This window comes from Zeugodacus cucurbitae, chromosome 6 (assembly GCF_028554725.1).
Source record: "Zeugodacus cucurbitae isolate PBARC_wt_2022May chromosome 6, idZeuCucr1.2, whole genome shotgun sequence".
Lineage (NCBI taxonomy): Eukaryota > Metazoa > Arthropoda > Insecta > Diptera > Tephritidae > Zeugodacus > Zeugodacus cucurbitae.
This window is the reverse complement of record NC_071671.1, coordinates 63,071,929-63,082,669: the sequence shown is the minus strand read 5'-3', so window position 1 is coordinate 63,082,669 and position 10,741 is coordinate 63,071,929. Positions and strand designations below refer to the sequence as shown.

General features: G+C 33.7%; 1 protein-coding gene across 1 annotated transcript in view; it reads left to right on the top strand.

The window, feature by feature from the left end:
• The first annotated feature begins 5,150 nt into the window (after positions 1 to 5,150).
• Positions 5,151 to 10,741, top strand: part of LOC105209306 (uncharacterized) — a 115,002-nt gene continuing 109,411 nt past the window's right edge. Inside the window, exon 1 of the mRNA XM_011179657.3 lies at positions 5,151 to 6,881. Coding sequence (XP_011177959.1) covers positions 6,816 to 6,881 — 66 coding nt within the window. The 5' untranslated portion in view covers positions 5,151 to 6,815. The remainder of the gene's footprint in view (positions 6,882 to 10,741) is intronic.

The following is a 10,741-nucleotide window of genomic DNA, read 5'->3' as shown; positions in this document are numbered from 1 at the left end:
GTTTACTTATATACAATCTTATATGCATATACTCATTTGTGTTTGTGCGAATAGGATTTAATTAATTGGAGGAGTTGTAGCGCACATACTCACTTCTATGTACATATAAACTTATATAAAATTTTTTGTAAATATGTATTCTGTAAGTATTGTGATATTATACATATGTTTGCACATACCACCTTTTGGTAACTACCTACATATATGTAGATAATGAATAAAATTCGGTTCGGATCGGCGTATTTTTGCACATCAATTTTGTAATGTTTTAAGCTTTGTGTAGTTGTTTAAAGAATGAAAAATTTAAGAAAAATATTTCCATTGTAATATCTAAATCCAAATATAATTTTTTATCACATTTCCACAAAATGCTCTAGTATTTCAACAATCTTTTCATCACTAATTTTAATAATTTTCATTACTGTTACAAAGTTATAAAGTTTTTTAACTCCAATATTTAGTATTTTAATGAAAAATCGTATTAATTATAAATAAAAACGAATTCTTAAATGAAGCTTATTTTTTAATTTTTACAACTGAAATTATGCAAATTCAAAATATTTATAAATTAAATTTAAATATAATAATTTTAAAATAATTTTTTATTTTACTAATCGGTCGCATTTTAAATATTGATGAACTTAATTACAATAATACCTCGATTCTTGCAAGTAATGAAAACCGAGCTCAATGAAAGTATTGAGGATGTCGCATGTATCGAATATTTTTTCTGAGTCTATGGTGCGTCATAACATAGCGTGTAATAAAGCGTTGTTTTGCTCCGCCCATTCTAGGCAAATATTGAATAATATAGTCTCCTCTGACGTAACTTTCGTATTCACTTTGACGTATTCAAGATCACGTCGATTATTTCTCCAGATAGGGTTATCATCATCGGCGCAGTGAACTTCATATTGTACGATAGACTTTTAAGTAGATTCCTCAAATCATTGCTCAATTTCAGTTTGTTACGTCGAACAATTTGTAAAATGATGACCGAGTTGAATACACATTCCATACATTTGTCAAAAATCATATTGGATTTTTTAAGGTGCATCGTCTACTATTTTTCATCGTCGAGCGATGTGACCTAAACGGTTTTTTTGTAACTCTATTCTCCTAGAAAGCACGTGCGTAAGAGACACAACAATATATCATCGAAAAAAAGCTGGAGTTCTCTGGAATTCGTCGTCGCAATTATCGAGGCCAAAATTTTTTGCTGCCGCAAGTATTGAAAAATATTTCTTTGTTGCAAGAATCGCGCTGTTGAAAGTATCGAGATGTGCAAGAATCAAGGTGCCACTGTATCTGAAAACAAAAACTTCTAAGATTTATAAAAAAGATATGTCCTACATTTTCATTTGCTTCTACTGACATCAGTTAACATAATACCTTAATACCATGGAAATAAACTGTCTCATTACCCACGTAAATTGAAAAAACTTTAAACAAATTGATACCTGCCAAAATAATGGAGACCGTAAAAACACAACTCAGATAATACATACGATTCTAGAACGTATTATTAGTTGTCGGAGGTTGTGTGCGTGTGTGTCTACTTCAAATTAATTAAAATTTATATTTAAGTGTGTAATTTATTGTGAAGAATAATTTTCTAATATTAAATAATTATCAAATTTAATAAATTTTGAGGTATGTACATGTACATTAAAGTAAAATATGGTTTATGTGCAATATAGTTTTCCTATAATATCTGAAACTCTTTGTTATGTTTTTATAATAATTGTTTGAAAATACATTCCCCTCACTATTTGCCATTTACTCAAATAATAATTCAAAAAAATAAATATCCACTTAAACTAGTATATAGAAAGATTATTTGTCAATTAATATGTACTACGCCTTCTTGTATGCCCACTCGCATACCAGCGCACTTTGCTATGTGCGGTGCAGCTTTTGTATTTGGTTGGCTAAATCCTTCGTGCAGCACCTAATCGCATGTAATGCGCGCGCATTATCTGCTCTCTTAACTACAACAACGCGCACGAAGCTAAGCAGCAACAAAAAGGAAAAGGACCAACAAATTTCATTGCACATTGCTACTAAACCTGAAATCAAGCACACACATTCCTACAACAACAGCACACACACAACGAAGCACATGTAAATGGTAGAAGAACAAGAACAGCAAGGAAAAATGAGACAACAAAAAATCGTGCGCAGGAGTGGGTGTTGCTTTAGCTTTATTTTGTATGCATTCGCATTTGTGTATGTCGACCCGCAATGAGTGCCCGAAGTAAAGCCTCGCACATGAAAATTTCGCCAACAACAACACTCACAAGTGACGCCCGACACTTTCAACGCCAACGCTAATGCCTTCGCCACCATTGCCAATGCCACTTTCGCACGACACACTACCGCGCGTTATCAAACGGCGATTGTAAATATATCCGTTGACTCTTTCGCACTCGCATAATCGGCATATCCGCTGGTTGGGTTAGGGTGGTTGAAACCGGAATCCAAAAATCCACCCATTCATCCATCCATAACCATTCGATTGTGCAGTAGCGCAATAGCGGACTCTTTCGTCGGGCTCGCAAATCCAAACGAATAAGCAGCTGCGAGAGTGTCAGCGTATGCAAAGCGCCCGAACAGGTGCGGTGGGCAATTGAGAGCCTTTGCAAAATAAACAAATGAGTTGTCATAGGTCTTCCACTATGAAAATTTTAATAAATATGTATTTTTTCGATTGTATATATACACGTATATGTCTGTAAATTAAAGTGTTCAAAAAATACATAAATTAATTTATTAAATGATAGTATTTACTTAAAATAAATTTACCATATTTTTGCCTTATTTTATTGTTGCCATTTGGTTCTCCCTTATCAGTTTGGCAGCATTTGCAAAAGTATGCGTGCTCTCGTGAGCTCGCTCATTTTGCTTGCCTCCACACGCAACTGCGATTGTATGCGTGTATTTTGTTTTGAATTTCTCTCACCAAAACATACACACAGTTGAGAGTGTGTTTGAAAAAGCCGGTCTCTGTAAAAATTAAAACACTCTCCACAATATGAAAGGAAGGACTATGAATCCAATTCCAATTAGATCCTTGTATGCATGAATTTTGCGTTAATTTCGAATTTTATGTAAAGTTTTAATGAGTTTATTATAATTAAGAAATAACAAAAATTTAGATTTCAAAGAGAAAAAAATTAATTTTATTATTAGTTATTTATAATAAGAAATATTTTCGATTTTTCTGACATAGATTTATGTATATTCGATAGCTTGTATAACTGCTTCAAATGAAATTATGGATATTTAATCCCAAAATTATTATCCAAATACAAATTCTTTAATCATCGTTCCGATTATCTGAAGCGCAACCAAAACTTTTAATTGAACCAAAGGTCGTTACTTTGCGTCATTGAAATGCATACAAATTAAAATCCTTCTTTTAATCTAAATTTTTTATAGAAGCATCTTTCGTCTTTCATCATTAGATATTAGCCCGAAATTTTTTTATTCTTTCCTCGGTAGCCACTACTTAATTGAATATAGTAGTGGTAACAACAGCGCATCACTCATGTTTCCTTTTGGTGGCGCCAATTGGTGATACCAAGTGCGGCCAAGCCCTTCACCACCTGGTCTTTCCAACGGAATGGAGGCCTTCCTCTTCCTCGACCTCCACTAGCAGGTACTCCACCGAACGCTTCCAAAGGTGATGTCTTTTAATACATTTGGACAACATGACCTAGCCAGCGTAGCCGCTGTCCTTTTATTCGCTGAACTATGACAATTTCGTCTATAACTCCTACAGCTCATCATTCCAAGACCATAAATCTCTCGAAAACTTCTAATGCCATCTCATCGGTTGTTGATATCGTCCATATTTCTGCACCCTAAAGCCAGATGAAAGACTTGCAGAGTTTGATTTTTGTTCTGCGATAGAGGATTTTACTTTTTAATTGCCTACTCAGTCCATAGAAGCACCTGTTGTAAAAAGTGACTATGGGTTCAATTTCAAGGCTGACAGTATTATTGGTGTTAATGCTGGTTCCAATATAGACGAAATTATCTACAACTTCTAAGTGATCACTGTAAACAGTGAGATGAGATGAGCATGAGCCTATTTAGCCTAAAAAAGCAGAACTAACAGTGCGGTTGTCATGGTCAATATCAGCCGTAACGGGATATAGAGACCTTAATATTGGGGACAAAATGTACGATAACTAGGTTAGTGAAGTTTTATTTCTCCTACCCTAAGCTTATTAGTTCCTTTTCACACCTTTAGCAGTTGTATGTTCTGCAACTGTGACTTTGGAGGAGCTAAAGTGTAATATATTGAATTATCTCTTGATTAACGCTTATGAGAAATACAATTGATAAATTTTCAACAATTTTTGTGTCTCCTTTCAAATTAATCGCTTACGGCTTTGAAACTATCATACCATTTTCTGATGTCTAAAGACTTATCCATCATGTCCCGTATTCAAAGTCAGAATTGTCAAATAGGAACTTAGGTTGACACTATTTCCAATGACATTTGAATGGAATTTGTTGGAGTATTGGATTAAGAATTTTCATAAGTTCATTGATAATGTATCTGAATAATCCAAATTTTACAGATTCAGATTTAATTGATATTTTCTTTCATATTAACTTAATTAGTTTAAAAAAGACATTTTTGAAGAATACGAAACCTTGAATTAGCTTGAGGATTACTCGTTACTTTGCTAAATCATAATTTAAGATCTTTGAAATCATATTAGTTAATACTACTTAAATAAGTGTATATTCATCATATCACAAGAGAAGAAATATTCATTATTTGGCAATATAAAATGGCGCCTCATATTATTATTTGATTAACAGAAAGTATTGGTAATTCAACTAAACAATAGGAAATTATGCATCCGATATGTGGTGGCACAACGCTTGAGAGAATTCGCAAGAGAATGTAGAATTTCCGAGACCAAAGTGTATAAGTATGTGTAGAGCGCATACCACTACAGAAGAAGGCAACATTTCGAGAGCGCCATCATAACACCACTACAAATGCAATGAAATGCAGAGAGCCAACGCCGCACAGACACATTTGCAAGCATGCCGGCACACATACACGCACACAACCCAAGCAATGCATGCTTAAAGGTAAATTTGAGGTGAATTGTTGAGAGCGCTAAACAGAATCAGTTGTGCGGCAACTGACAGTGTAGAAGGATGTTATGTTGCTCGATTTTGTCACGATAAAACTACTAACTGACTGATAAATGTAATAAACAAAACAATAGAACAAATAGCGAACATACATACATACTTGCATACAAAAGTATACATGTGAAATAGATAAATAATAAATTGAACGAAAAAGTTATTACACACAATCAAATGCCATTAATGACAGTGGATCAGAGGTGAAGTGGAGCAGCAGAGGAGACGACGGCGTGTCATCAATGAAGGCAACTACAAATTAAAGTGTGGATGATATGTGATGCGCGGCATTAGAAATCACTGTTAATAACAACAATTACAACAACAACAACAATACAAGTAAATCAAATAAATCGTCAATACGAATTAAGCGTCGGTCTACAGCAAAAAAAAGAAGGGGGCTAGCGCGGTGAAATGCTTATGGAGACGCTGCCAGTGGGGACATTGAAGTGGAGCGCAGCTGAGCTTATCATTGTGGCAATTGACATTGCATGTTGACAGTCAGTCGTTGAATGGCGCCCGATCAAGTGTGAAGCGTGCGTGTCGATATACGGACGGACAGCGCAGTGAATCCAAGCAAATAGCGAGCGAGTTAGCGTAACGCCGTAATACCGTTAAGTAAATTCAAAAGCCGAAAACGTGTTAGTGCAGTGAATTTAGGATCATGTAAAAAAACATGGAAATAAAAAAATTCATTAAAACAACAGTACTGATTAAAATGCCACCGCTTTTAAATTGTAAAAACACCTTTACGCTGAATGCTAGTCGTTTTCTAGTTCCTAATATAAACCGCTTCTAAGAAAGTGCAAACAATAAAAATTATTAAATAAAATAAAAATTCTTTGAAACTCGCAAAAAGTCATACCTCAAAGCTTGTGCCGCGGAATTTCCATAAGCGTTCGCAAACCAGCACACAGTAAAACCAATAAGAAAGCACTTCATTAAGTGTCCAAGCAATCAAGCAATCTAACTTTAAATGCATCACTGCTTTTCACTCGTTAGGCGCGTTAGTTACGCTTCTGCTACGGACTTTGTCGCGCGTCCAGTGTAAAGCTTATTACATGAAGTCGCTGCCACCTACAGGCAAATCTAAGCAAATACTAACAATTGAAATACAGTAAATTTACAAATACTTACATCGTAGAGATCCTGCCTGACTCCGTCAACTGCTTGCGAAATGAACTGTTAATGATGCCGCGTCAACGCCGTTGCCAACAATCAATCAAGCGCGCAACCACATTTCCAATAGTTCTATTAGCAGTTGCAGCGAAATTAAGTTATATCGGTGCATACGTCTAACTAACGGTCTAATGCTATAACACGATCGCCAAATGGTCAAGCGCCAATGACTTTTCAGTGATTACGCTCAGCTGCAGTTATTACTAGTGCATGTGTGTGTCCAATTGGCAGTGGGAAAATATGTAAAAAATATAAATATTGTATATATAATAGAAAACAATAGTGGAACTTAATTATAGTAAGCGCTGTAGTTTTTGAATAAACTCTAAGAATCATCGCAAAGTTTTGATAAGTGTGATCATTGGGGAAAACATTAAAATATACAAAAAATCGAGTATAAAAAACTTTAAGTTCAAAATCTTAAAACCCGTCGCTATTAAAGTAAGAATTTGTTAAAAATGGATTTCCAGAGTGCTATGGAAACATTTGCTGAGGCTTGGGTTGCCGCCAATGCAGGTCCACAGGTGAGTTAAAGACTAAAATGTGGATTCAATTATCTTATTTACTTATTAAAAATGATTTCAAAGAAGCACTCATTTGTGATTATTTAAATAAATTTATAAAAATAAGGATAATTTAAATATCCCAATGAATCAAGATCATTTAACTGTCTGATTCTTGGTTTATCTATCTTTCTTTTAAAAATGTTCAACATCAAATTTCAAACGAAAATTATTTTTCTATCAATATCATAATTGTATGATATTCATGAAAGGATCTTAGATAATTATTGTCTACAACTATGTACCTTGGACTTTTTCCATTATGTTGGTAAAAAAGTGACTTCTACTCTCTCGGAGTGATATTTTTATGACTTTAGTGGGCAATTTCATACAAAAACTATATAATTTTTAAGATTTCCATGTGTTTGTTGATAAATTGTAAGCCACTGTGTGTTATAAAGCAGCTGCATAAAATAATTTTAAACTTTTCCATGAATTTACCTGTAATAATTACAGAATTCCGTCTACACCAAGATGTGTTTGTCTTTCATGTTTTGGAAGCAGATGAAGTTAGCGTAGCCTTTTACTGTTCGAAAACTATTTGATTGTCCATTATTTCGGTAATACAGAATTATCAGAAACACCTAAAAGGATTAAGCTTCAGAAATTTGAAAACTCAAGGTTTTTAAAACAACTACTTACTATTATACAATAAAATTTTGTTGATCTACTTACTTTAATTAAACACTTTGAGATATCCATATACTTACTTTCCCCATTATTCAAAATTTCATTTATTCAAACTTTTACAGTTATCTTCATAAACATATATATTTCTTCTTCTATACATTCCACTTGGTACAATGCTTATCTGTGGAGTAAACAGCTTTCAATGTATGTAAATCTAGTTGTGTAAAAAGCATTTATGCCATATCTTCAAGAAGTGAAATACCAATATCAACACATACATACATACAAACAAGCATCCATTAATGCTAATTTTTTTAACGATAACAAAGATAATTTCAGACTGAATGTCTCCTACGCTGATATGTGTCCAAAAGTCAGTAAGTCTGTGAAAGACACAGAGCTGATGATTCAAAGATACTTAAGGGATTCACATTTAATAATTTTAGAAAAAAATATGCCTATGACATAATTACCCCATGATAATGCCGACGGGAAATTAGTTCACTAATTATCGGGGAAAAATATGTTCTTTATATGGCGAAGGAAAAAGATTGTTGTTGTTATTTCTAACTATGAATTTTCATAAAGCAAAAGTATTTATTAATTGACGATTCGAGCGAAAGTGCTAAGCACAATCCGCATTCTACAAATCTTCAATTCTTTCTTCTTTTGGACTGAGTGTATTGAGGCATTAAAAAGTCAAAATTGCAAATAAAGCCTAAACTCAAATATACGCACTTGTGCACGCAACAACGTGCAGGTGTATAAACACCCAATACACAGACATACGGAACATTGGTGGTGCCGAAAAAATAAAATAAAACAATTGACAGCTCAGGCAATGCCAACAAAGGCAAAATCTAAGTAGATGATACATTGTGCATGTGTTTGTTATTGTTGTTGTTTTTTATTTGCGTTTTTCCACTTTGTTTTAACGCTGCCTCTGCAACAACAATAACAATCAAATAAAGGTGCAAAGAAAGTAATTGCATTTGTATGTATGTATGTATGTGTGTGTATTTGCGGCTTTCTTTGCTGCAGTTATCTTACTGTGCCGTTGTACGTCTATTAGCGCAGATTACGATAATCCTTATCAGGCACTCGGTTGTCCAAAGCAAACGTTAGCAATGAGTAAGAAACAAAAAAAAAAACCCGATGACAACCACTACGCTTTTGGATGTTATAATTGAGATGTGTGTGGGTGACAATGGGCATTGTGGTTTTTCAGAATTTTTACTGTTAATTTAGCGTGTGGCGACACATTGGCATACATACATACATACATTTCGTAAAACTCATTCATTGTGTTGCGTAGAGTTGTAGAAACGTATGACCGCCCTATATGGTGGACAAAGAGAGTAGTTGTAAAAATAACTGGTCAAAAAATATTTTTGCTAATAGTTTGCTTAGAAAAATTACGACATTGAATTAAATTTATAAATATACGTTAATACTGCAGTTATCAGCAGCAATTATCTTCCCGGGTCATTGTCAAAGTGCAAAAATGTTAGCACAACTAAAGCAAAACAACTACAGTGGATTATGATAGTCAATTACTCTGAATTATCTTAGTCATATTTAGTAAATAAATAATTATTAAAAATGAGTAATATCACTTATGCGAAATGTAGTAATTTTTTCTTCGTTATAAACAGTTTATTAATTTATTATCTCGCCTCACTATACACCAAGCTTTATGCCGTATTAAAGAGAGATAATTGTTTATGGTATTAATTAAATGGCAATTAGTAGATAAATACAAATAGACCGCTAAATTCAAGTGTTTAAGTGCGTGACTATCAGCTGGTGTGTCGTAGGTTCAAATTATGAGCATAAAAAAATAAAAATTATTTTTTTGATAAAGACTACCTGAAGATTTAGAGTGCAGAGAGTGTAGAAAAAGAAGAAGAGGAAGAAAAATGTAAAATATATATATATATTTTAATTTTTTTTCATGGATTAATATCAATTTAATTTTCAAGTAAATTCAAAGTTCAAAACAACGGTTTTTATATTATATTTTGTTGTTATTACATACAAATATATATATTTTTTTGTAATCAATGCTCTTAATGCTATTATTCTCAAAGCAATATCTTAAAATATTATGAAGCACCGTTAGTACTATGGATTACTGTAATGAGTAAGCGCGTACTCTTACTTATTTTACTCACATCTGCGGCATTTTGCGGGCATAAACAATATAACGTTCATAAATACACGCGACGCATCGTCATATAATTTGTAAATATGCCTACGATTTTTTTTTACTTACATACATACCAACATTTGCACGTTTATTTAGCGCTTTAGTTTGCTAACTCCGCTACCGCGCTCTGCCCGCTGCACGTTTTTCATGTGCCGCTGCTGTCGACAATGTGGGCACTGTTTTTAGCCGCACTCAACACCGCGTCACAGATAAGATAATCCTGTTGACCCACTAAGCGAATGCGCATAAAGCGTAAGCGTAAGCGTTATGGCGCAAAGCGCAAAGGGGTTACACGCCCAAACAAAGCACCTCACTCCCCTACACACAAGCCGTGGCAGTAATTGAGCGTCATAACAGCTAACACATGCGAGTTTGTCATGTGTGTGTGTGTTTGTGTGTGTGTATAAATCTACTCTGGGTGAGTTTGCAGCGCAGTTAATCCAAAAATATCTGATAAAAATATAAACGAATTGAATTTTAATCGTAAGTCATGCGATTGCGCGTGCAAATGGCTATAAACATACAAATACAGGCACACTTATTTATACAACAATCTAACGGTTGTGTTTGTGTGTGCATTTGTTGCCCGTTGAACACTTTGTGATACATCTGTTGTTTGTTGTTGTTTTTCGCCGCAATATAATTGATTATGTCCCAAGTGTGTAATTATTTTATCTCTAAGTGTATATTTTTTTGATAAATTCTGATTTAATATTATTATTTTAGTCTGTTTTTTTCTAACGGCTTATCGCGCAACAAAGTCACTAACTAAATTTGTATATAAATTTGTACATTGGTGGTATTATATATATAAACTTTTCTGAATTAGTAGATATTATAGGCGAATGAGCCCCGTAGGAAAGTGAAGGTTTCGAATCAAAAGTAGTTTTTTTCTACTTCTGTGTACTAGACTCTTTGGGTTTAGTGTCATATATTCTTCAATAAAAATTAAATAATTTTAAAATAATTTCATAATTTAGAT